General features: G+C 37.8%; 1 protein-coding gene across 22 annotated transcripts in view; it reads left to right on the top strand.

Moving 5' to 3' along the window:
- Positions 1–27,867, top strand: part of CAMK2D (calcium/calmodulin dependent protein kinase II delta) — a 250,983-nt gene that overhangs the window by 183,708 nt on the left and 39,408 nt on the right. For 4 of the 22 annotated variants that reach the window (XM_074950763.1, XM_074950762.1, XM_074950765.1 and 1 more), the window contains exons 8-16: positions 531–614; positions 1,632–1,726; positions 3,784–3,906; positions 5,245–5,328; positions 6,130–6,172; positions 11,252–11,289; positions 17,309–17,368; positions 18,950–18,991; positions 21,700–21,748. In XM_074950763.1, coding sequence (XP_074806864.1) covers positions 531–614; positions 1,632–1,726; positions 3,784–3,906; positions 5,245–5,328; positions 6,130–6,172; positions 11,252–11,289; positions 17,309–17,368; positions 18,950–18,991; positions 21,700–21,748 — 618 coding nt within the window. Of the gene's footprint in view, positions 1–530; positions 615–1,631; positions 1,727–3,783; positions 3,907–5,244; positions 5,329–6,129; positions 6,173–11,251; positions 11,290–12,754; positions 12,788–17,308; positions 17,369–18,949; positions 18,992–21,699; positions 21,749–27,867 lie in introns of all 22 variants that reach the window. The other 18 variants (XM_074950758.1, XM_074950757.1, XM_074950759.1 and 15 more) reach the window with 9 other exon arrangements.

Here is a 27,867-nt window from a genome sequence, read left to right as displayed (position 1 = left end):
CCGCCCCAGCGTAGACCAGGGCTTAGGCGCTGGCCTGGATAAAATGGAAAAGATACTGCATTTACTGGGAGATGCACAGGAAGACGTAGTAGAATTTTCCCCACTGCTTGTCATTGCTGGAGGCCTACAACAGATTTACTGTAGTACATAAATCATGAGAGTGTCTGCACTGAATCTTTATGTGAAATCTCCCACTCTTGCTCTTTCATCAGGGTAGCTCCACCAGTAGTAACAACAATGGGATTGCAGATGTAGGCAGATGTCCAATGTTATTTTTACTGTCATACCTCTACACTGGACATGGTGGTGTCCTGTCTACACCAACACTCCCATTGTCACCTACTACCTGATGAGCTGAGCTACAGGTGTCCCAAAGGTAGGAGATTTTAAAACTAAATATCTAATATAGACACAGTCTGCAGAAGAGGGTGTTATTTAAGAAATTCTTTGTTATACTGTATATACAGTTATGGAGAACACAACTGTTCTCATGACTGACTGGCTAACTCTCTCATCATGCTTTCTGACAGGTTTTGCTGGTACACCAGGATATCTTTCACCAGAGGTGTTACGAAAAGATCCTTATGGGAAGCCAGTGGACATGTGGGCATGTGGTAAGAAACAATTTTGAAGAACTGTATTTAGCCCACTACATTGTGATCTGTCCGTTAGGAGCCTCTGTTTCATGTATTTCAGAGTTAATTTTAAATGTTTCCTTATCTCATATTTACCTTTTCAGTAGTTGTTTATTTGAATAGTAGTTATTATTTGAATGTTACAGTTAAGCAAATGTGCTGTCAGAGCACTCTTGACCCTGTCTACACTACAGGTGTAACCGTGTCCTAGAACCTAGCAACAGCACAATTTTTCCTTAACATGGTTACAAACATGGTTCCAGTTTGTGTTATAGACTGGGCCTTAATTATATTTCATTACCAAGCTAAATACCAATCTCTCTCCATTGCTTTAGCTGCCCAGTTAAAATGTTTGAATTGCCCTGAAATCATATTTGTAACCAGGTTAAGGGACAACCATTTTGTAACCTGGTTCTTTAACAGGTATTATTTGTAGCATAGACAGACTGATTAGGCCATATCTGTGAATGCACTTGCGTCTTGTAGTTATCCCAAAACCATGGCCGAATAAATGACAGATCAGATAGGCTTGTCTATGGTAGACTCTTTTCTTAAAATTTTCCATCATCTTTACCATCAGTACACTAATGAGAGCACTTACATTAGCAGGCTGGTTTTAATCTCTGTGCTGTCTAAGACTGTTCCGAGTAGGACTAGAGGATATATCCCTGTCTGTCTCTAGAGCTAACTAGACATTTCCAATGTGCCCATCCCCATAGTATCTAGGCATCATTTCCAGGCACATAGTCTTCACCTGCACTCCCCATAATTTCTTCCAGGGTGTCATCATGTGAACTCTACAGCTGCCTCAGAGCATTGTCAGGATGTTTATTTTCCAACATGTGGAAGATTTCTATTCAGCTGTACTACCAAATAAGTCATTTGCCTTATTTGTTTGTTCCTGTTTTGTGTAGCCTTGAGGCATGATTCAGTTCATGTTCACTGTGGCTAGTTTACATGAATGGCTTAATTAGTGCTACTTTGGACTTCCTCCAGGTGTCATTCTCTATATTCTCCTTGTGGGATACCCTCCTTTCTGGGATGAAGACCAGCACAGACTCTATCAGCAGATCAAGGCTGGTGCTTATGATGTATGTATTATGAGCTACTCTTTTATTATTGTTTTTAATTCGAGCTTTCAGTATGAGTTCGCTAGACTAAGAAGGGAGTGAAAACTAAGGAGCAATTAGTTCCTAAATATTTCTGTTCTTATCAGCATTTTTATGATCCACTCTCTTTACATGAGTAAACATCTCTTTGGCCTGTACAATATATAATATATACCATTATGCAGTATATTTCTATCTGCCTGTTTAAACAGTACCTATATTTCTACTACTGTGTACCTTTGCCCACAATCCTACAGCTGTTGCTTTTTAGGGATGGTATTGAGAGAGCACAAGGTTTTTCTTTCTGCTGGTTATTGTTACTGATTTTACATTTCAGTTAGATTAGTTACAGAGTATCACAGCTGTGATCTCAGTTGATTCACTTATAATTTTGCATATGTGTGTCTGGCTGGGACAAATGTGTGCAAAAGGAGCCTTACAAATACGAATACCTCCTACAGTATGTTTTTTATCAAATTCCTTTACTGCTCAAAGTCTGAGTCTGGTAGTTACATTAGTCTAAAATCCCTTATGAATGATGGTTACTTTTGCTTTGTTCAGATCTTCAGTAGTATTTCTAAATTGACAAAACTTTAAATTCTTCAGTGTACCACTGCTACCAACCTAAATGACTTTTTCCTGTGCATTATCTTTCATAAAGTTGTAGCCTGTCTAAATTAGGCATAACAGTAGTGTTATAGAGCCCAGTTCTGCAAACACTTATGTGGGAATAGTCCCATTGACTCTCAGTGCCCAGCAGTGAACATTGGAAGGATTAGAGTAGTAGTTCAGAAGTGTTATAGATTTTATAGTATAGTACATTTATTTTAGACACAGTGAAATTGGAGTCTATTGGTGCTCAACTGTTAAGCAATTTAAAGACTGAATGACTCAAAAAATTGTAAGGCATACAGAGCTTTCTATCTTTTAAGCCATTCATGTAAGCCTTGTAGTGGAAATGAGTTTATGGTCTCAGTCTTGTTCTTAGTGGTCAAGTGCCCATATTGCAAAACATACCATTCCAGTTGGCACCACAGTCACAGCTGAGAAGGCAGTGGTTAAATACATATGGAGACTGGACTAATCTTCCATAGAGGTGGTCCCTGCAGAAGAAGGTAGCACTCTCACTCTCCTTAGGTACCTGTTCTCTGGATCAGCAGTGACTCGAGCGCTATTAGATTCATAGACTTTAAGGCCAGAAGGGACCATCATGATCATCTAGTCTGACCTCCTGCACATTGCAGGCCAAAGAACTTCAACCACCCACTTCTGCAGTAGACCCCTAACCTCTAGTTGAGTTACTGAAGTCCTCAAATCATGTTTTAAAGACTTCAAGTTATAGAGAATCCACCATTTATACTAGTTTAAAACTACAAGCGACCCGTGCCCCATTCTCAATTTCCACAAGCTCTAAATTCATTAATTTATAAAGTGAAAAACACAAGTTGCTTATGGCTGTGTTTCAGGAAAGCACTTGAGCACACACTTAAGTCCCATTCCAATGGGACTTAAGCACAAGCTTAAATGTTTTGCTGATCAGGGATGGGCTTAAGTACCTGATAAAGCTGTTTCATAAATCAGGGTTTAAACATTAAGATGTCATATACACTGTTTAACATTCAAGAAGACAAATAAGTCTATATGATAATTTTGTTTATTATTTTTATTGCAGTACTGTATTAGGCAGTGTACAAACGCACAGAAAAGCACACTCCCTGATCTGAATTTCTTAACCAACTGTATTCCCCTTGAATTTGTAATTTCATCCTCTAAGTGTCAGTTTGCATCATGTTGCACTACAAAATAAGTTAATATCTGAAACAAGCCTGTTAGAAGTCATCAAAACAATAAAGAAGAAAAAACATGTTTACATAAAAAGTTGTTTGAAATTGTTTTCTTTATAGCAGGCTTCTTTAGTCTTCAAATTTTTAAGCTCTGTTATCCATTCATGTGACATACTGTGTGTGTGTGTGTGTGTATATATATATATATATATACACACATACAGGGAGAGAATTACATATATATTTTTCCTTAAGTTTCCCTCACCAGAGTGGGATACAGTGACTCCTGAAGCCAAAGACCTCATCAATAAAATGCTTACCATCAACCCTGCCAAACGAATCACAGCATCAGAGGCACTGAAGCATCCATGGATATGTGTAAGTAGTTTCCACTTGCATGCCTAAAAAATTGTACATGCAAAATAGTTGATAGCATTCTCCAAAATCTAGTGCACAAATTCAGGAGGTTAATGATTATTTTCTTCCTTCCTTAGAGCTGTTTCATTGCAATGTAGTTAAATAGAGGAAATAAAACTGTAATTATCTAGACTCTGTGAATCTAGAAATAATTACCGTAACTGAGGTTCCAGCCTAAGAAACTGCTCTGTGCAGGCAGACCTTTGTGCCCAGGCAGAGCAGAGACTTCACTGGGGCTCTTGAGTGGATACAGACATCCACTTGCACTGAGAATGGAGGATCATGGCCTTTAATGACAGGTTTCAGAGTAGCAGCCATGTTAGTCTGTATTCGCAAAAAGAAAAGGAGTACTTGTGGCACCTTAGAGACTAACAAATCTATTTGAGCATAAGCTTTCGTGAGCTACAGCACACGAAAGCTTATGCTCAAATAGATTTGTTAGTCTCTAAGGTGCCACAAGTACTCCTTTTCTCATGGCCTTTAAGACATCATTATTATGTGCATGCTCAGGGAATACAGTATGGAGCTGTATCAAGAAAAATTCTCTCATATCGTGCTTTGCATCTTCAGAAAAATTAATTCTCAAAACACTGGGAGATAGGTAAATGATACTGCCCCATTGTGCAGGTAGGGTAAAACACGGAAACAGGAAATTAGGGATTTGCCTAAGGATACTCTGCAAGTCACTGACAGAGCCACAGTCAGAACTGATGTGGTCCTGGTTCCCAGCCCTGTACTCATTCTAGTAGGCTGCAGTGTCTTCTCTATCATAGAACAATACAAGTGATAATGAGTTTCAGAAGAAATAAGGAGGATGTTGAATATTTCCTTTTTACACATTTCATGTTCCTGTGCATCACACAATACTGCTAATGTTAAATAAAATTCCATTCATTTTTTTAAAAGAGAACTTTACAGGACACCACAATTCAGGATGCTATTATTGATTTTTTATTTTTATAATTATATATGGCCAAAATGGTTTGGTTTTAGTCAGTCTCTACACAGGTGTAAACCCCACTGATTTAAGTTGGAGTTTTTCATAGGTAAGGACTGAGTACAAACTGAGTCTCTAGTTTTGTATCAGGTTCCATTGGCATGCATCCCTGCACCCAGGCAAAATCTTGGAGACTTCACTGGTGCATTGAGGTTTGCTTGAGTAGATACCAGTGAAGGATAGGAGCTTAAGACTTAGGAATTTGGCCCATGCAGGTTATGATATGCTTGTTCTCCAGTAAATACAACATAACTCATATATTTGTGTGTATTTGAATATATTGTTCTTTTCTTCTTCCTCAGCAACGTTCTACTGTGGCCTCTATGATGCACAGGCAGGAGACTGTAGATTGCTTGAAGAAATTCAATGCAAGAAGAAAACTAAAGGTAGGAAAGAAAATTTCTTCAGGAGCATTTTAGTAGCAGGTAATTTTTGAAGGGTAAAAGGATACAATGACATATATTCCATGTAGAGGATAACCATTCCTTAAAGGGATTTTATGGAGAATATTAACTATCTTGCGAACGCTTAAAAGCAAGTTTATATAAACAAACGTCAGGCTTGGATCTTTAAATAAGTACAGCCATGTGAACTGTGCTGCAGGGCTTAATAAACAACATAGGGTTGAGCTCTGCATGCATTTCCAGCAGCATTTGTACTGCGTTTAAGATGCAATTAATATAAATATCATCTACATACCTCTTTGGAATCAGGATGATAGTGATGACCCTCCATTTTAAAATCACAGGCATTTCTCCCTTTAGATAAAGGAAAACCTCCCTTAGTTGGTTGTGGTCGTGTATGTTACATATAAACCCCCAGTTGAACACAACTCATCCCAAGCAACTGAAGTAAGGGTCTGGGTTCTATTTCCAGTGTCATATGTGTGCAATTTAATTGATGACAAATATCCCTGTGTGTGCACATACATTTGTGGCAAGACTTGTTCTGACAGCTCAGTAACTATTCGGGGATTTCTGATAGGTAATAGCTTTAAGAATAAGCTACAGTTTCTCCATTCCCAATGTACTCCACCTTATGCCAAATAATTCATAGAAAATCTATCATTCCAGAGTTGACCTAGATAGTCAAATGATTTATGATTAAGCATATTTGCCTTTTTGGTCTATTCATGCTCAGAGCTATGCATAAATAATGCTAATTTGAGTTAACATATGTGTACGCAGGGGGCCATTTTGACAACTATGCTGGCTACCAGAAATTTCTCAGGTATGTTTATTGAGCTCCAAATCCTTATGTTCTTTACATTTTGGTATCTGCTTAATGCAACCAGGCCTAATGACAATTAGTTGAGTACAGTAAAGCTCTTTGCTACTGTGGAGTATGTAAAGTATAGTGTATTAAAGTTATTTCTTTTTTGCAATGATCAGAGCAAAAATTACTCGCTGCTGTAGATTAAACTAAAAGGGTCATATTGAGCCTTTTGTAAGGTACAGGTGGTAGTTGGAATAATTTGGTGCACTGTCTGTTTGTTTCCCTTATTGTGAAGGGGGACGTTTTTTTCGTTCTTATTTGTAGAATCCTATCAAAGAGACCAGAAAATATTCCAGGTAGGAAGAGAAAAATACCAAATGCTAAGGATAAATGTGCAAATTGAAATATGGTCAAAGAATAATATTTTAAAAGTTAAATTACATAGTAGAAGAGTATTTGAATACGCAAATCTAAAATACATTTTTAAACTTTACAGACATAAGTTTTTATGTTCTTATCTTATATAAAAAGCGACCTTATAGTACATATTTTACTACTTTTCTAGTAATATATCAAATCAAGTTTACCTCTAATACCATTCCTATGTGTTTGGGTTTCTTAATACTAATAAACACATGAAAGTTCTTCACTCTTTTACTTCTGTCTCATTCTCAAGCATCGTGTTATAGCAACATAAGAGTACGTTTCTGCCTATGAAATAACAGCTGTGCTCTTGGTGTTTACAGTAATCAAACTCTAATGCTGAAGACCCAAGGTGTTTATTAGCCCAGGACACCGTTATAATTATGTCTTAATTAGGAACGCGCTCAAAATATTGTGATGCATAAATTTATAGTTACATATTTAAAGTTTTTCAATGAAGGAGAAAAGAAAAAATACCAAAATTAAAATAGCTATAAATTTCTGAAAGGGAAATTTGTAAAAGTGTTAAAGCCTTTCTTTCCCTTCATTCCTCCGATTTTCTAAACTTCTCTGCCTTCTCACTTTCTTCCTTCCCCTGACCATCTACTCCCCTCCCTGCTGATTAGCCAAACACTTGTCCCCCAAATAGCTATGATATATTTTTGTTTACATTGTGTTTCAATTCTTATTTGGAAGGGAGGAGCTGGGAATCTCCCAATGTAAACCTCAATATCTGAGAATTATTCTGACAACCTTTATCCTAACCAGACATTGATAATGCATATAAGACACCCACAAACAAGAATTCAGGCAATTGAATAACGTAGGGTGAATTCTGCAATAACTTTGCAGCATCCTGTCTTTGTCTGAGATAATTCTGTTGTACTATATTTAATTAACAGGTAAAAATGCTATAGTGCATTGGGCATGTTTTGAAGAATAATAAGTGTCAAAGCATCCAAAATAAACAAGCTACAGCAGGATGCAAGTGAGACCAATTGGTCCAATCTGTTTGGTGCTTGGAATATACCGTGTCCTTCTTTGTTAGGTTCCCCTATTTAATATACAATTGTAACATGTAAAACCATCTTTAGGGATTGTAAATTATATTTGGTTAATGTTTAATGAATTGCCAGTAACTTTCAATTTCCTTTAAGAGTTGAACAGAAATGCTGTAGTCTAAGACTGAGTAGCTTGTCAAAAATGGATTATCTTAAAACATGAAGCACGTGTATCATTTGTAATCATTCTCCATAATCATTGTTTCACATACATCATATGTAAGGTCTAACACCTCTGAAGAACAAGAATGTCATTGTCCTTTAAAAATATTATTTCAGAATGTCTCAGCATGGTGATCAAAGACTTTTTCATCCATCATTTCAGTGGTTAATTTAAGACATACCTGCACTTGAGATGACATTTTAGTTTTTGAGTTATTTATTCATTGAATTTCATTGAAAGCATGCTTTTCAAGGTTATTTGTCCATAACAATGTGTTTATAAAAGTGTTTTATTTTTCCTTTTCTTTCTTCCTTTTATGTGGAATGTGTGTTTCTTGTGAGGTAAGACCCTCAGCAACTGAAAGAAACATCTTTTTTGTATCTCCTAAGCAAAATTGCCATCTGCCCTGAACCACACTAATCTCTGCATGTTGTCACAATTCCATTTCTTCTCAGTTTGCTTTCTGGCTTATTAGCAGTGCCTTAGGATTTATTTATAACAATTGCTTTTTAGTTGTGGGAAATCAGCATGGTCAAATTCTTCATTGTTAGCTTACTTTAGAATATGCTTTGCTACTGCAGTTTTTGATTCGCATACAGTGTCCTTGCTTACACAAAATGCTTTTAAATAGTATTACAATTATATCACAAGCCAACAAAAAAGGCAAAAGATTCATAGCTAAAGATGGTGCTAACACTTCTTTAAATAGTTGTGTGTGGTTATTGCACTATGCAAAGTACAGGGTATATACTACGCTTGTTCTGGGCATGGAGCTCCTGTTAATGTACAGGACTGAAGTATAGAATATGTCCCATAATATGAGATATCACATACCAGTCTCATACAAGAAACCGTTCAAGGGACACATCCCCTTACACGCTACCAATCCTACAGGCACAATGGGAGGAGTAATGGCTGTTACAACCTTCATTATGACTCTTTTGTTGTTTGTTTTATTTAATTTTTATTTTAAAAAATTAATGTTTCCGAAACATGTAAAAGATTTTAAACATAAAACATAACATTGGAAGGATGTAGATCATATTATGACAAGCAACTTATAAGAATTAATATTTTTCAATAGGTGTTTTTTTTTTAATTCTAGGAGAATAAAATAACCTGTAAAGCCAATAAACTTCTAATTTTCTTTGCTTTCCTGTAGCTTGAAAACAGCCATTTTCTGCTAAATTAGTTTAAGAATTTGATGCTCTTTCTATCTGATTAATTGTACAGTGGTAGAGCCCCGAACCCAATCAAGACTCAAGGCCGATTGTGCTAGGTGCTGTACCTACATTTAACAAAAAGGCAGTCTTTAGTCCAAAGAGTTTAAAGTAAAACAGCAGCATAGTTTAAATATAACATATGCTTTTCAGATATAAAAATGTTCTGCGTTACTCTTCCTTAGCACAGGTGGAAATATTTTGTCAACTTCAGCTTGAAATAAATTTTTATGAATGAAATTTTTCTGCTCCTGAAAAATAGGGGTTTATGATGGGCAGCAGAGACACAGTCTTAACAGCGGTCTGAGTGGATCTGCCTTCCTAACTGATAAAGTGCATTTTGAGGAGTTTTACTAGATTATAGAAGATAACCTTAACTTCAGCTCTAGCTGAAGTTCTAGTATCCTTTTAACAAATGTGAAAGACACTTTAATGAAGATCTGTTCTTTTCTGCACAGTTTCTATGGTTATATAGTCCATCATGTCTACAGTAGAACCATGATAATATGAGCACTTGACCCAGACACAGCAGGTGAATAAGACATGGACACAGAAATGTAGATGAAGCAGAAGCTTTATCTTCATTAACTTAACCCAGAGAAATGGTTGTACCCTAGAAAACAGGCTGAAACTAGACTAATGCAGTTCTCAACAGAATAAGCCCTCCTTCCGCCAGTCAAATAAAGGGGCCTTTCTCAAGTGTCTGTGATCCCTGCTATCCTTCTTCATGTTCAGGATAAGGGTCCAGATGAGTAATGCTTCGAGCTGTGTAAGACAGCGAAGCCAACTTCCATGCCCATCAACACCAAGAGTCAGGTCCAAAGTCTTCCAAACCCTCCATTTCTTTGCACTTTTGTCCTCAGCAACTGCCTCTTTGTGTAACAAGGAGAAATGGCTGGCAAACTCCCCTTTAAACATTTGTGGACAAGTGGAAGCCCAATGGCTCACCCACAGCCATTTAGTCACTTGATGTCACCACCAGCTATAACAGCATGGACAAGACCTAGAGGTTGCGACTTCCAACTCACCTCTGCAGCCTTCAGCTCTTCTTCTGTTCCTCCTCCTCGGTATCTTGCTATGTGAAGAGGGCACTAAGAGTTGATCACTTGGCTCCAGAAGTAGTACTAAATACTCCAGATCAAAGGAACAGGGGAGTCAGTAATGGGTCTTTGTATCCACTGAACTAGGTGAACAACTACAGGCTGGGGTTCATGACCAGTTCCAACCCCTATATTCCTCTCCGCTCCAGCATAACCCTGCATAGATCACAGGCTATAACCCTAGGAGTCAAGGCGGTCTAGGGTCTCTCTCCGCTGGTTTGGCTTGGCCACAGCCCCAATAGCAAAGTGGGCATTTGTATCTATCACAAAAAAGCTAATCTATCCCCATTTCTGAGCAAAAATGTAATAGTAAAATGCTATCATTTTTACAAAATACAGTGGAATCACAATTAGCCGATCTACCTGCGACCAGGGCCAGACTGGATAACCAAAAATCTAGATAAACTGGGGAATGGGTGGCAGGGCTCCAGCTGTGATCCCTGGGCAGCAGGGCTCTGACTGTCAGCACAACAGGCAGGAGCCCCAGCCTCCCAGGGCTCCAGCCCAAGTCCTACCTCTGTCAGCGCTGGGCAACTGGTGGTTCAGTTAATACAGAGAGCCGCATAATGGAGGCTCGGTTAAATGGGGTTCTGCTGTATTCTACAATGTATTTTCTAGGAGTCCATATTCACTTATAAATAAAGCAAAATAGTAAATGACAGTGATTTGTTATTCTTGATATTTTTGGCTGTGACCCTGCAAGCGTTTACCCACGTGAATAATTCACTTGAATTCAATTCATCTACTCATACAGTTAGAGTTATATGCATACGCCTTTGCCAATTCAGGGCTTTTGTGTGTTTGCTTACACGCTAGTGCACACATTTTAGAAACTTGTAGTAGGTCTCTCAATGTGAAATAATGAGATTCTACTGGATGTGGCAGTGTTTAGTGTCTAATGCAGCTCAGTGTGGATCTTGACAAAATCCAGGTAGCAAATCTAAGAAAAGTGGTACTGCAGCCTTATGTCCAGTAGTTTGGAATTTCTCAAATGCTGTAAATATTCCATTTCCTAAATGTAAAGCAGCAGAGGGAGGAACTAAAAACAGAAAGTGCTTGCTTTGCTTCAAACCTGATGGAGTTTATTGATAACCAGCTGACATTGAATTTATTCTCTCATTTTACAGCAGCAAAAAGTTTACTGAAAAAACCTGATGGAGTCAAGGTAAGTTAAACAAATGCACCAAGCTATACATCCCATTCAGCTTTCTTTTCCTTGTACTCTTCTAACGTCTATTGACTTTGCGATTGGAAATAACTACATCTCTTCTTCATAGGTTGTGTTAAGAAATGGTTCTCACTGTATATTTGAAGAAGTTGAAGTTAGTTTAAGTTCAAAATAATGTGTCAGAAAAGAAATGGCTGAAAAACTGTACCATGTTTTAAATAAGGTTCTGAAAAATGCTGACAAGGGAATATATTCCTTGCTTTTTAATAAAAGCTAGTCCTGTCGTTAGTGCCTCACTGTATTTTTAGCTGCTTAATATAAATGAGACTTTGGTCGTGGGTATGTAAGCTTGATGGAGCGTCAGAAGCTTACTCGTAGTTTGGGCCCCACATGAGGTACATTCCACCAGGTGTACTTGGTGTGTTTGGCAGAAGTCCGGGTGTTTTAAGATTTCACTGAATAAGCTCATCCTGACTAATAGACCTTGGTAAGAATGGGAACATTCTGGCAACTTTCATAGATGATTTAGAGTTCCTATTTTCATATCACCAGGTCCCGCAGGAGGAGAGATGCTTCACAAATGAATGTTCTAGACAGATACTTTGAAAAATAGCCAGGAAAAAAATCACTGAGCATTGAAAAATGTTGTATTTCTTTTTCTCAGAGGATTCCTGAAGACTAAATAAAGCACCCCAGCTTTCCGTAGATAATGCAAAGTTTCTTCTCTTCTCAGTTCTGCCTCATTCTCAGGAGCGTCTTTGACCTGAATTTTAGTTTTCTGCTTAAACTTTCTTTTCTTTAACAGAGTGCTACTTACTGAAATACTCAGTTCACAGCAGATTTGTTCTTTACTTATTCTCTCACACGTATTCTTTCACACTTAAAAATGTTAAGGCTCTTAAAATGAATTCAGTATACTCTAACCTGAATGTTACCCAAAGTCAAATAATGGGCATCTTAGAGAGGATGAAGAAGCACATCATTCTGTATTATTCGGTCATTGCAATACAGATTCCTTAACATGTCTTTGTGGAATGCGGGAATTTTATGTGTTCAGGTCAGGCTAGTATTTTTATAAATACCATTCTTCCTACAGGTTTATAATGGCATCTGCTGTATCTCCATTTTGATAGCAACGTTGCTGAGAATTTTCGTCAATGGTTTGCTAATATTACACTTGTTGGGATCTCATACTTCCGGTTTTCAGGATATTTCAGTTTTTTACCATTTTCCTGCTCAGTTATGTGAAGCAAGGGGGGAAATGTTTACCTGCGTGGGAGTCTTTGTTTTCAGCATTTTTCTCATGTAGAAACTTCCCCGCACAAAAAAAGTATTTCCTTCTCTACTGCAGCTTATGCTGTCTTTTTGAAAACAAAAATATGCTGTACTCCATGCATTGATATTTTCAATCCAACCAGTCACATTTTCTTCTTTTCCTTTTCTCTCTGACTGGTCAATTCAGAAAAGGAAGTCCAGTTCGAGTGTTCAAATGATGGTGAGGATCTTTATCTGCCAGATTTTTCCTCCTGTGAAACATTCACACTTAGAAATCAAATAAATGCATTTAATCTGTTAACATAACTTGAGAAGCTACAAGACCTTTAACATGAAAACTTGTGACTTCTAAACCAAGAAGTGCTACATGCCATCTATAATGAATTGTTCTGCAATTCTTTAAAGCAAGATTTTTAGCTATAGAAATATAAATACAAAAAAGTAGATGTAACATTGGCCAATGCAGCTGTCTTTAGTACACTAAAAAAAAAAAAAAAAGTATTAGTTTAAACAGTCTTCTATTAATTTCTTAATCTCCTTGTATTAAAAACTAATAACATTAAAATAATAAATGGATAATAATAAGTGTAATGGAGACATTACCCTCTGTGTAGTTATTTACATAGAAACTTTAAAAAAAATTTAAAATTTCAATACTTGGGAAATTGCTAGAGCTTTTACCATATAGTATGAATACGGTTCAACATCAGGAATCCATTAAGAGACACCTCTGTACTCCTGCTGCCCCCTCTGTAAAAAATAAATAAATAAATAATTTCACTGCAAGATCCACTTTTATTGATTCCAGCTATAACTGAGCACATATCCAGTATTCAGGACATTTTAAGGTGATTTTCAAAACCCCACTTTGTATATTTTTATTATCCCTTGAAATCAAATAACAAATGGAAGGATGGCTGTTTATTTTCTTTTTGGGGATGTTGTACTTTTAGAATCAAATAATAAGGTTTTTCTGAGCGTCTTAGTGTCATTTGACTCGCATCAGGATGTCAAGCTACAACCACAGGCCACAGCAGACATGCCGCCTTCTTTCTCTTCTCCAGACCCCCAACCAGTCCCATTCCTAGTCCAAGACCTTCTCAACCTCTAACTCAGATCCCCCATTTGAGAACCAATACATAGACTCCCTTCCCCCAGCACCGGGGTCCTCAGGCAGGCAGTGACCATCCTCCTGTTTAACTGGCATTGATCCTGAATTCTGGGATGATGGTGGTGATCCTGGCAAGGCAGCTTACTCAACGGTGACACTTCACCATGCCTCTGTACTGCTGATCCAGGTAGAGCAGAGCAAATGTTTCACTTCCGCCAACTGGTCACTCTGTCACGGGCAAGCAGACCTCCCCTTGAAAATACCTGTCTGGTAAATGGCCTATATCATCTAGCTGGATACAGTGTTTCATGCAAGAGAACAGTTCATTTTAATACAAAAGTACGGGCCATTTACCAGATATGGTGGGATATTTTCAGCATCCCAAACACACCACGTGCCAGCTCTTAGTCTGCTGAAACACTACATAGGATGCTTGGAGGATTTAGATCCCGAGAGACAGTTTTACACAATTTTTATAAAATATATAAAAAACATTAATACTTAGGACAGTATGGCCCTGCCCAACTGTTTGCTCTGAGAGAGAGAGAGAGAGAGAGAGAGAGAGAGAAAGAGATGCTATAAAGTTAAAAGCTGTTTCACAGCAACCACAATTTTAGTAGAAAAAGTTTTCCTTCCTGACAACAAATAGAAGTACACCAATTTAGAATAATTTTCCATAATCACTTAATCATTTGTTTTTTGCTGAATTTGTTTTTTAATAGTTTCCCCTTTCTGTTAAAATAAACGCAGTAAATGTGATTTAAAACCTACCATTTTTCTTTAAGTTTGGAAGTATTTAGCCAAGCTGTGCTCATACCGACGAAATAACTTGACTATGCAATATATTCTCTTTTTCATTTGTACTAATGTAAATTCTGTATTCTTGATGTACCATTAATAAGTTTGAGTATATATTCTTCAGTTCTCGATGGTAGTGGAATGAATGTTGTTTATTTTTTATAGGATTTTGACCAGGGGAGTGTGGGCTCAATGCTGCTCTCCTTACTCAGGCAAAATTCTCTCTGAAATTTGGTTATCCTTTGTCTGTTACATGTTCCATGACAAGTGCTTCTATGGTGTGTTGTTTGATTTCTGATGTTGCTGATTAGGACTGTAAGAAGTCTGTTGAAACTTTCATTCCCTCTCTCATATATGCTTTGTATGTGTTCATTTCTTCTTTCTTTTGCTCTTTGAATACTTCTCTCTTGGTGGCCAAACTGTTAATGAATATTCATTTTTAGTTGTAAAACTTGGGAGAGTGATTTTTCTCTTGTTACAAGAGAAAAAGAATATGATTGTCCATGGTTGTCTGTATTGTTGTTGTTCCATAATCTGTGTAGTCTTAATTTAAAAAAATAACATTTCCTTGAATTCAGTGGGTTTTTTCCCTGAGTAAGGAATGCAGGTAGTAACATTTTCTATCATTAATTGTTCCTTACTAAACCCCTGTAAGGTAGTTAAGTGCTGGCCGAGATTGTCCCTAATGTAGATACACTGCCCTGTTTGGCATGTGTCTTTCAATATCTTAGAGGATAAATTGAAATCCAGTGCAAGCCCATTTTGCACCAGAGCAATGTGTCCGTGTTAGGGATTTCCATCACCTTAACTACATGGATGTAGTTACAGTAGAACAGAGTTCCCCAGTCTAGACATGTCCTAACTAAGACATTGGCTGTGCTTCAGATTTGCTCTGATTCCAGCAACTGATGCGCAGCCACCAATGCAAACACCTCAGGTGAAATCCTGGCACAATTAAAATCAATGCTACAGCAGCTTCCGTTGATTTCAGTGGGGTCATGATTTCGCCCCTAGGGCACATTTGCCCAAATAAAGCTTACTCAGCAGCTTTATCAGTCTGTACTAGGGATTGCACCAGTGCAGAGGTAGAATTGGGGAAAATCTGAAGTGTAGACATGACCTAAATATCATTATCCCCATCTCACAAAGAGGTTAAGTGATTTACCTAAGGCCATGGAGGGATTGATGAGCTCAAATTAGAACTCAGAAATTCCTGGCTCTCAGTCCAGTGCTTAAACCATTAGTCTAGGGCTAGGCCAATATATGTCATTACACACTCTGGTAAATATTATTCAGGTCTTCAACATTTTAGATTTCCTAAAGACTTTTATATAAAAAAAAATCAACAGCCTGACTGACACAAAGGGCTTGACTTTTGGTTTTTAAATGTGGTAGTTAATTTTACTTTAATATTGACAAAATGTCCAACAGTGAAAGAAGAGAAGTCTGAATTTGCATTATTGCATTTCTTTCCCATGTAATATTTACATTTTCAGTACCAGAGTACTAACACAGCAGAGCCGTAGAGATTCTATACCACTGACGGGTAGAAATGATGCCAACCCTGTATGCAGACAGCCCACCTTACATTTTGCTTCTTTGACCTGCTGCTGTTATAAGTAGAACTGGTCAAAAATATTTTTAAAAAATCCTAGTAATTTTAATTGAAAATAGTTTGACAGCAACAGAGTCCAACAAGCTTTCGTTATAATTGAAACCAGCTTTCCAGTGGGTATGAAAACTTTATTTGGGGCTTGATTTTTAAAATCTCTCCAGTTTTACAACCACAGTGATATTTACCTGGTGCAGTTATGGAAGGTGGGTTTTAAAAATGGGTATAAGAATCAGAGAAATTTAAATTAATTGCTAAAGTCTTACTTAAAGAGAGAGCGAGACAGAAAGAGAGAGAGAATAATTTTTTTTAAACAAATAAAAGCCCAGTTCTTCAAAGACTTGCGTGTTTTGTAGTCATTGAGACTACTCCCATAGATAACTGTTTGCAGGATCAGGGCCAAAAGTAGTAATGTTGAGAAGATACAGTACAGGAAGTTACACTCTTAATTTGGGTTCTGTGGACTGAAAGGCCAGTGTACAGTAAACAAAAGGTATTACTGCAGGTTCAGCCAGATTGGAAAATGATAGTACTGAGGTTTTTAAAAACAAGCAAATTAGTTTATTTCATTAAATGAAAACGAAACATATATGTTTTTCATTTGAAATACTAAATGCTTGTTTGAAAAAAATCTCAAAGTGAATATACCTGTACATATTCTGACCTCAATGACACCCATATAAATCTCGAGTTACCAATTACAGATTTATATGGGTGTAAATGACACATAAATTTGAACCACTGAAGCTTCCGTGAAAAACAAAATGACATTTAACCTAGTGACACCCTCCTAGAAATAAAGTGAAATGATGGTATATTACTTAACACTGTTGCATGATCTAAACTGGCAAATAAATCACAATGGAAATACAGGCATTTTCTTTCTAAAATCCATATTAATTGTGAATTCCTATTACTTGGTTGGAGCCACTATTAAAAAATTCTTCATTCATTTACGTGTCAGAGCTGAAACTGCCTATGCTCTATATAGGACTTCCTTGAACAAGTCCAAAATACTGTCACTAGCGTCTTTGGGAGAAGCTATAGCCAGTTATCAAATCTGTTGTCAGTGTGTTTTTCAAGTTCATAAGTTGACCTTTCTGTGATTCTTTATTTCCCTATCTATATCTGTATATAGATATTCTATATAGAGAGATATAGATATGCTAGCTACCAAGAATTCTAAGGCTTGTCTATTTCTATTTTCTGCATACCTACAGATAAACAACAAAACCAACGTGGTAACCAGCCCCAAAGAAAATATTCCTACCCCGGCGCTGGTATACCTGGAATCTTCCTTTTCACCCTATCTTTAAGTTCTTTACTGTTTTCTTTGGGGTTTTTTGTTCGTGTTTTGCTTTTATTCTTTGTTTGCTTTATAAAATTTTTTCTCTTTCTTGTTGTTTGTACTTTTTGTTTTCTTTTTGAGAGGAAGTCCATTGTGGAGCAACATGTTTATAAATAGAAAACGTGACACACAAGCTGGGTGTGGTGGTGTAGTAGCATTAGTAGCGATAGTTTAATTTTTTGCATGCCGTGTAAGCAAGTGACTAGAATGCGCTTGATGTTGCCCTTAGCTCTTCACCTGATGGTTGTTTCCATGCTTTTAAGTGCTGACTTATTTTTTAAATTGTACCTGTTACCTTTTCTTTTGCCTTAACACAAGTTTTGATATCAAGGAGAGCTAACAGGACTATTGCTAGGCATCAACAATATGGACCTTATTCAGATTTTCATTCCCCCTATTCTCTGACAACCCAGCAGGACTTCGCAAGGCTTCACTTACTGGTATCAAAAGGCACCTTAGTCCTATAAAGCTTTTTGTATAGTGCCACCTTAAATCTACAGTAAGCATTACTCCGTAATAAGTTCTGCTAGGGGAATATTACTAAACAGTAGGACAGCGTACATGAAGATTCTATGTCACAATCTTGCTTCTGTTATTAAGTCACATTTCTTAAGATGGAGGAGGGCTTACGAACACAAATGCTGCTATTTAATTACCTAAATTTAAGCAGTATTACTTCTCATGTATTTTGGTACATAGCTCTGAAGAAATGCTTCTGCTCTTTAATATAAACATAAGGACAAATTCTGCCCATAGATTTGCATGCGCAGCTCCCATGGAAGCCTGCATTAAGTCAAGTCATTTCAGAGCAGTAGTTTAAAGGTTTCATGGTATGTACATGAGTCCTCAACTCCATCAGGTGTTCCCAGGCCTCTGTGAGTACGTTTAAAAAGCTACACTTGCTGCAGCTTGTTCCTGGGCCAGCTAACTGGCATTTTAAGGGAAGCAAGAGGGGAGTTAACCTTTGAAATGGCATCAAGAACTTCCATCATAATTGGTATCTATGCTGTTCAAATGGGCAACAGACTGGAAATAACCCCTGTACATCCAAACACCGTTTGTGTTTAGAGGTACCCAAATCTTTCAGAATCTGTTCAGCCCATCTTTATTTTGATTTGTGTTCATTTTTGCTTTAGTAATAAGCGTACAATATTTTTTTAATTAAAATAGTTCACCATTTTTGAGCTAAAGCAGGGTCAGACAAAAAGGGACAATGTGAAACAGAGTGCCTCTTCAGCTGACCTCCCCAGAGCTTCAAAGCCCTGTGTGTGTGTTGATCATGAATAAGGTCTTTGCATGCCGCTGCAGTAGGTGAGGTAACCTTCCTTGCTGGGTTGCCAGTCGAGGAATCTTTATTAGAGACATTGTTTCATCTTTTGGCAGCAGTTAACATTTGCTTTAGCTCTTGTCACTGTTTAGCATTTGTCTGCTGGCTCTTCTCGCGCTCCCTCACACTAATGTGAATGTGTTTACCAATGAGAACTGTTTTTCTCTTTATTTTGTTCTCACTCAGGAGCCCCAAACTACAGTAATCCACAACCCTGATGGAAATAAGGTATTCAGAAAGAATTAGCTCCATCTTGCTTCTCCAAAGTGCACATTTCATCCACTATTCTAAGCCAGAATGTGCCCATTACCCAGAGCTTAGCAAGAAAAATCTCATTCCTGTATCTGTTGCACCTGGTGCCTCTTGGGCCTAATTCATCTGTGGCTTGTTCCCACTGAATGCTTTCTGCCTGGCTGCTGGCTCCCTCAGCTCCTGTGGATGTCTGTAGGCGGTGAGGGCGCTCAGCACCCTGAGGAACCAGATTCATGGTGTGTTGTACCTCTCTTGCTTCAGGCAAGAACTTTCAGTTCTCAGAAAAACAAAGGAACGTTGTATTCAGACACAGAGTATAGTAAGGTTATTTTTACAATTCTAGTGAAAGCTTCATACACAAGATGAAGGCATATTTTGAGCCCTTTCCATCAGCTGTTTCTCAGCATGCTTATGCATCATACTGTGACATGTCTTCTGCATGGAACTTTTGACTTATTCCATAACATCATCTTGCGGTTTGAAAAGAAGCTAACACTTGAAGTGGCAAGAAGCTCTTTTGAATTCATAAATCTTGATTTGATTTTTCTCATTGATTTTCTTCTGTGTGCTGTGATGGTTGTGTTTGATGTCTGGTTTCTATAATGTGTGGTAATTTTTTTTCCCTATGTGGACTTGAAAGGGGTTAGGGAATATCGTTGTTTGTGATTCATGTTCCTAGTTTTCATATGCAGATTTCATTTATTTAAACAGATTTTAATGTGTGTGCTGAGAATTTAAAGTTCCGAAAGGATTGTTGTCACATTTATCTAGTGTAATTACTTGTGGTCGCTCAATACTGTATTTGCAAAGGATAGAGTCTGAGTGGAAAATATCAGATGCAGGCATTTCACAAGCATGGAAAAAGTGTTAATTGTGCATATTGTAGTCATCTCTCTTCTTCGTTTGATTATTTATTTTATAGTTTGAGGGTAAGAATAAGTTGTGATGTTCATTTCGCTACTGTACCAACTACTCTCTGCACCCATGGTCCATATTTCATCTCCCATGTTTTATTAATAGGCAGTGTACCGCCAGCATTTTAATTTTAGTTAAATCTTTACTAAAGCCCAGCAAAGGGAAACAAAAAACCAAAACACTGGAGCTCTTTGGCATGACTACATCTACTTGACATTATTATATATTCAAAGCAATTTAGATATTTTATGTCCCAAAAAGTTATAACATGGACAGGAAAACTACTTATGGGGAAAGTTACTGTTAAATTTCATTATCTACAAAAACAAATATTTTAGCATGACAACTGGAGTGGATGCTTCCATATTACTGGCCACATCTCTCGTGTGAGCTTGTGCATGACGTTTCCTGCTTGTATGTGTGTGGTTTTTATTTTCTTCTAGGTACTATATATGATAGAGCATGGTATGTCCCTTATGTGGAGTGAATAGTCTAACACCATTCACAATAGGAAAAGCATGATGGTTTATTAAGCTTGGTTTGTATGTGTGGATTGATTAGTGTAGTTGATTTATTGCTGCATATAATTTTGTTCTTTTACATTTGAATAATGCATTAACCATTCTGTAACTTTTCTTTGACTTGTCTTGTGAAATCATAGTAGACAAAAGGACACTGTCAGGGTATTTTGGAATTTTTATTTAATTAATGTGGATAGTAACCCTTCGGAAGCTTGAAATAAATCTTATGTTTTTCCCTTCTGTCTCAGAAGTAAACTGGCTTGTTATGGATATTTTTACTCTTGAGTATTTTGCTTCTGACTTTTTCTTTTTCTTTTTTTTATTTGCAACAAAAGCATTTATTTTTAAAAATCATAAAAAGTATATCTTCTGCAAAAAAAAAATTAGGAGAAAAAGAGTAGGTCCAATTTTTTGCCTACTACCTTTGACATTGTCCTTTGAAGTGTGCTCCCTAATTTTTCACATTTCTAATATCTTATAAAATTGTGATAAGAGCCTTGCCTTTTAACATTGCAAAGATTTCAGTACAACTGTCTGATGGACAAGTCATTCCTCTGTGTGGCTGGTTGGTTAAAGAATATTTCTTCAAAGATATCTTAGATTATCTAGGAGCATTGTTGTGGGCCTCTCCACTAACTTGCTGTCTTTCAAATTTTTTAGCACAAGGAGAGTATAAAAATGCATTCATGGATTTGATTCAATTCTTATTGAAATCAAGGGGAGCCTTTCAGTTTATTGCATGAGTTCTTATATGAGCAGAAGAAGTACTTTAAATTGTGAAATACAACATTCTGCTTACTTTATACTTAAAAGCTCAAATGGAATGACTTGTTTTACACAGTTGATATTCACGAAGCTTAAAATGGCAAGTTCTAATGTTTGGCTGACGTAATTCATATAACAGTTCAGACATACTCTGTCTAGTAGAATGTAAAAAAACCCAACAAGTTAACTCATTTTTATGAAGATATTTTTATATTTCCCCATACATCCGTGTGACATTCAAAAACTGGACAGCCAGAAATACGTTTAATAAAAATGTTCCCTTTTGAAATGGATGAAAATTATTGACATTTAGTTTCAGGTACAAACATCTCAATCCCTGTGGCCATTTGTTTGTGAATTACATCCACATAGCCTGCTTCAAGGCTTTGCATGATCTGTACAGTACCAAGTGTAATTTTCATAGGTGCATGAATAATATGCTGGGTCACTTTATGCATTTCACTTGTATTTACTTCTTAACAGGAGTCAACAGAAAGTTCCAATACGACTATTGAAGACGAAGATGTGAAAGGTATGATTGACAGTTGGAAAGGCAAAACCATGGCTACATGTATATATTTCAGTAGGTTTTATTAACTTTTGTTGATCTGTCAGATGGAGGGAGTTCCTAAGTAATCCAAGGAGAACATACAATTATTTTTGAAAATTATGTTCATTGCTGAAGTTCTATATGTTAAGTTCTGACTTGGATAATCTGACTTGGATAGTCTGACTTTTACGTGTACCGTTTCTGTAGCATTTTAGAATTAAGGAAGTTTGTCATTTAAAATTGTAATTATGGCAGTAGTAGGTGTAGATTTAAAAACTAATGACATTTAATATTATTTTTAAATTTCATTTTGTATATGGTATTTTGAATTTTTTTGTTTGCTTGCTTTAATTCATGTGTTTTTAATGAATTTTTTCAGATCAGCATTTATAAAACATTTCTGTTCAGATGCCAGTGTTTTTTTGTGCTTCTCTTGTATTCTGGCCCTATAATTGTCTTAACCTCAGTCACCTTTTTCTTTTCTTTTTGATTTTCTGCACAATAACCTTCTTAACTTTGCAATCTTTTTGATTATTTTTTCAGGTTTTTTTTTCTTTTTTAAATTCTATGCTGTGACATTATTATTCTTATTTTAATAACATTTTGTGGGTTTAAAACCAGTGTATTATATGTTTCATATAAGACATTGGTTTTTAGCTTTAAGTACAAAATTTTAGTTATAGTAGATTCACAAAACAAAAACAGGAATAAGAAGGGACATGTTGAAAAATAAGAGGTGAAGTAGTAAGAAAAAGAGAGATTTCTCAGTTAATTAACCATTAGAGTGTTGAGCTGGTTTTGCACTGTATTATACTAGAAGTGTTATGTCTGTGGGTGTCACTATTAAAGTGTTTATTAGCAGAAATATGCATTAAAATATAGATTCTAAGATGCGGGAGTTTTCAATAGCTTCAAGACTGAGAGAACATTTTAGAATATGAAACTGATTCAGTGGATGCAGTTGTTCAAATCGTGTTTAGTCAACTGTTGTTTTATTTCTGGATAATGGAGCATGCAGTATCCTTGTTTGATAAAGTAATTGATGTTGCCAGAGTAAGGGACTGATAATGTAATGCTTTAGGACTCATGAGTATCTCCAAGTCAGAAATGTAATAAGAAATACAAGATAAGATAATTCTTTAGTAGGACACTCCATTGTTTATGAGCTGGCATTCAAATGAACATCAGTAACCTGGTGATATCCTATATATTATTTTTTTTAGACAGAGTTCTTTTGCTTAATGAGGTGTATAGCTTCTGTTTCACTTTTATTTTATGTGTTATAAAACCTTATCCCAGGATTCAAGTAACAATGTTCTCCTGCTAAGCAGTGTTTGTATGGTTTGGTATATTATCACTTCAACAAGATCATTTATTTCAAACAGACAGATAGAAATACCTATGTAGTCTCCAGAGAAAAACTTAGTTATAAAAAAAGAGGATGATGACAGGTCCATCTGTGCCCAGCGCCCCCACACCTCCAGGTGCTCCAACCTTTGGGAAAAACTGTTTTATAGGGATTCAAAACACACCTTCCTTAAAAATGTAATTGGAACTATCCAGCATTCACAGTTACCTGAATATATTAGGCTGAACTCAGTGAGTTACCACCCGCTGTGCAAAGCAGATGGAACTATCCAAGTTTAAGGATGCTTCTTGTCCTACCCTTTAGAACTCCCTGTTTACTTCCCTTTCCTACCACCAACACTCAGTTCACACATTCCAAAATTTCTAAGTAAATCCCAGAGAATGTGTGTGGTGCTATTATATAACTACTCCTCTACAAGTCCCATGAAATATTTGACACTTACCTGGTGATTCCAAGGTATTTTGGCCCCTGGAAGTTCATATGACTATGAACTCACCAGCCCAGTTCCTCTCAAACAGGTATTACCGAAAGCCTCATCAGACAGGCCTAATAAACAAATGGGCAATGAAGCGGTCAAACCTTTATTTAATTTTTTCTTTTATTTAAGTAAAAGGCTATCAGAAAAACACCCAGCACAGTGTGCCATCACACCTTTTGCAGCATAATCTCATTAATAATATTTTTGTTCCCGATTACTAAGTAAAAGAATAATGGGGAAACTATTTTTAAACAGCCAGTTAACCTTGACATTTCAAAATCAGGCACTGGAGATGATCACAATTAAATAGCTCTATGTAACTTTGTGCAAATTCAAAAATAAGCCAGTTTGCAAGCTTTCATCCACATATTAATGTAGCTAAATATTTCACATTCTCTGCTTTGAAAGACAGCTAAACAAATTTCTCTGAAAAATACTGGTTAGTTCCAACAAACCATGCATTGCTTTTTCCTCCGAAGCGGCAGAGAGTGGAAAAGTGAGATTTAGAATTTCTTCTCAAATTTAATTGAAATTTAATTTAATGAAATGTAATTTTGGAAAGCATTGCTATTTGCAGTAAGATAAGGTTGGGGTGTTTTTGTTTTTTGATGCATGGTAGACTGTTGCTGCAGTTCCTTTGATTCCCCATTACTATAAAAAATGAATAAATTTGGAAAATATTTAGAACACTGTGGCAATGTAAATGCTTCCATTATTTCCTGCAGGTGCTTTGGATCCATTTATTATAGTTACTTACAGTGTAAATGAGCCATTAGATATGTTTAGGATTGTAAACCTTTCAGAGCAGGGATTTTCTCTAGTGTGTTTGTACAGCAGTCAGCACAACAGGACTCCAATCCCAACTGGAGCTTTTGGATGCTACTGTAGTATGGATATTTGCTATTAATGTAATGTGGGTGGGGGAAAATAAACTATCCAGAATTAACCCCAGATACTGTAGAAGCTCAAAATCATATTCATTAGTATACCCTGCTCTGTTAGTTCCACTGAACAAGTTGACACTTGAAGAAACCTTTTCAGACTCAAAATGTGTGCATTAAAATGCAGTTCATTTTGTTCTTTGCCTGTGTTCAACACTTCATTGACTTTCATTTTGCTGTGCACTATTCATGGGGATGTCACAAGAAGGCAGTCCCCCAGAAGCCTGGATAATACTCACATGAGTCCCTTCTTCACCTAGGCCCAAAAGCTTGCTGCTCAAGTTCCTTAATTGATGATTCCAGTACAACTGCATCCCAAAAATGTGGCACAGGGCAAAGGTCATAGGCATTCCAAGACCAGGAAAAACCACTGGAAGATTTTAAGAGCTATTGACACATCTTTCTGTTGTGTTACATACAAGCTTATGATTCTGAGAGAGACTGATTCTGATGCACATCAGCAAGGTTATCAGGCCACAACTGCTCTTTGTTCAGGCTGACTTCAGACAAGGAGAATGTCAGGCAAACCTGTAGACAGACCAGGGCTGTTCACACAGCTACAAAGACTCACCCCTTCAACAGAGCCTTCAGTGACTCATCTCAGGGGCATGCTGGGGCAACTCAGCTACACTGACTTATCCCTCAAAGCCAAGCCTGCAGTGACTCATTGCTCAGGCATGCCTATCCCTGAGCAGGGCCTAGGTCAAATTACCCCCAAGGCACAGGTATTTCACTCTCACTGCAAGTTAGGGTATGTCTACACTGCCCACTTTACAGCGCGGCCGCGCCAGTGCTGCCAAGGCAGCACTGTGACCTGGGGAGAGTAGACACGCTTTATCACCGGGGGAGAACTCTCCCAGCGATTAAAAAAACAAAAACCACCCCGAACCAACAGTGGTAGCTTTATCGCCTGGAGCTGGGCTCCCGGCAATAAAGCGCTGTCTGTACTGACGCTTTTCAGCACTAAAACTTTTGTCGCTCGGGGGTGTTTTTTCACACCCCTGAACGACTAAAGTTTTAGCGCTGAAAGTGGCAGTGTAGACACAGCCTTAATCTGTGCAACAGCACTGCTCAGCTAGGAATTCTTCTGCTGCCTCACAGCGTTACAGGCGCCCTGAGGTTCAAGCGTGCCTTCAGTCCTATCCCTGTGTCTGCCTCAGTCTTGCCCAGGCCTTGTTCCAGCCCACTTCAGACTTCTCTGTACCCTATTCCAACCTTGCTCCAGCCCTGTTTCTGACCTGCTCCAGCCATGCATCCGCCTTCTCCCTCCCAGACCGTTGGACTGACTCCAGCCCCGCTTCGACCCGCATCTGGACTCCACTATCATCCTGATTTGGCTTATCTACAGACTCTGACCCCAGTTCTTATCCATGGCCTATCCCCGGATCCTGGTTTAAGCATTGCCCTCAGCCCGGTCCTGAATCTGCATCCAGCTTTGACTCTTGGTACCTGTCCTCGACCACCACTCCAACCACCAGGCCTGACTGCCTAAAACCTAGAGCCTGACAAATAGTGCACCTAAGATCAACTCATTCACCTAACACAAGATATTGAACACGCCTTTGCGCCATTCTGGCAGACTTGTCAACTGCAAACAACACTGTCTAGCATGTGGGGCTGACCACTAAGGTTCTGCAGACTATTTCCTGTAAGCCTATGGTGTGGTTCAAAATGGAAATGCCTCTCCTTGTCACCATAGATACTTATGACCTACCAACATGGATAGTAATCTACAAAATATTGAAGAGTGATTCAGCAAGGACATGAACTCTCTGGCTACTTAGCTCCATCAGTGGAGACTTGCACTAAGTGAGTCTTAAGAAGGTGGCCGCAACTCTCCATCTGAATAATTTCCTGGCCAATCAGCCCCTTACAGTTTGTGCTGAGGATCATTCACTCCCTTTCCAGCCAGATGTCACTAACTTAGGAGTCAAATTGGACCTCAGCCTAACATACCAGCCCCATTTAGAACATGTAAAGTAAAAGATTACTTTCTGCACTGCCTTGATCCAGAGACTAGCAGGAACCTCCTGGAAGTCGAGGCAAATGTTTTACTCACCTCAGTCCTGGGGCTGGTATTCTTGCATCAGTAGAGCAGTACGCAACAGTTTGGGGCAGAAGTTGGCAAATGCATCTCATTGTTTCGGAGATGAACACAACCACTCATATCGTTAGTGGTTGTCTTTGACGTACTTTAACATCTGATTTATATGTGATGGCACACATAGCTCCCATAAAACTGCATGGAGGGTTATGATGGATGAAAACAACCTGCTGAATACAAATCTGACAACAGGTGCAAATAAGCAACCCATACTTCCTATCAGAAGATCTGCCCACTTCCAGAAGAAATCACCTACACTTGCATTTCCTGTTGACTTGCCATGATTGTCTTCACAACATCCTCTTGCCATTCATGCACTTCTGTCTCATGCTGCCAGCCCAGTGCCAATCTCAGAACAATGGCACATTAAGGCCAAGTGCTATTTCTTTGTAGAGTGGCAGCTACTCTGGAACAGAAAGGCAGGAGTGCTGGCAAACGTCAGAAGCCCCGATTTACATCTACTTATTTGCGACCTTGGATGTAGATCATGGACTAGTCTTAACAGACTGCTGAGAGGAAAAGGCCGAGTGGCTGCCACAATGCAGAAATTTGATTTAGCCCAATCTTCACAGTGTGACTGTGGTGTAGTGTCTTAGCCCAATCTTCACCATCTGATTGTGTGGTAGGGATGCAGATGGTCACGCATGTGGTGGAGAAGAGCACAGTTAGAAGATTGGAGGATGGACTGCAACGTCATACTACCCTTGATGCAGTAGTCAGAGATGGCTGAACAATCTAGTTATCGACGTGTAATGCAGAGTAAAGAAGTTCCTTTTGCCCTGTTATTTCAAGAACCAGTATAGCTACAGAAAATTCCCAATGTAGTTTTGCTTAGTGTGTCACTGTCCACTTGAAAATAAAGTAGTAGTACTGTATTTAGGATTTTGCTTTGATACTCTCACTGTTTCCAAAAGAGAGAAATCCCTGAAAAAAGTTGTTGGGCTAATACAGCTAACACAAGTTGGTCATCACATGACATTAAGTGTGAATAAAAAACAAAGTCCCATGTTTTTCTGTGTCGGTCTCAGGGTGTTTCAGTTGTCTGTAGCACACACAACAAGTGTCGAGGGCATGGTAGGTATGTAGGAAACAGCTGGCAGAAGAAAGGGCAGTATGTGAAAGGCCATAAAAATTCTCTTGAACTTCAGCAGAAGGCATGATCAAAAAAGGAAAATTCTCACTTCCATGATGTCACTCATATCAGATTGT

This window comes from Natator depressus, chromosome 4 (genome assembly GCF_965152275.1).
Source record: "Natator depressus isolate rNatDep1 chromosome 4, rNatDep2.hap1, whole genome shotgun sequence".
Lineage (NCBI taxonomy): Eukaryota > Metazoa > Chordata > Testudines > Cheloniidae > Natator > Natator depressus.
The sequence above is the reverse complement of the archived record's forward strand: the minus strand, read 5'-3'. Positions and strand labels throughout refer to the sequence as shown.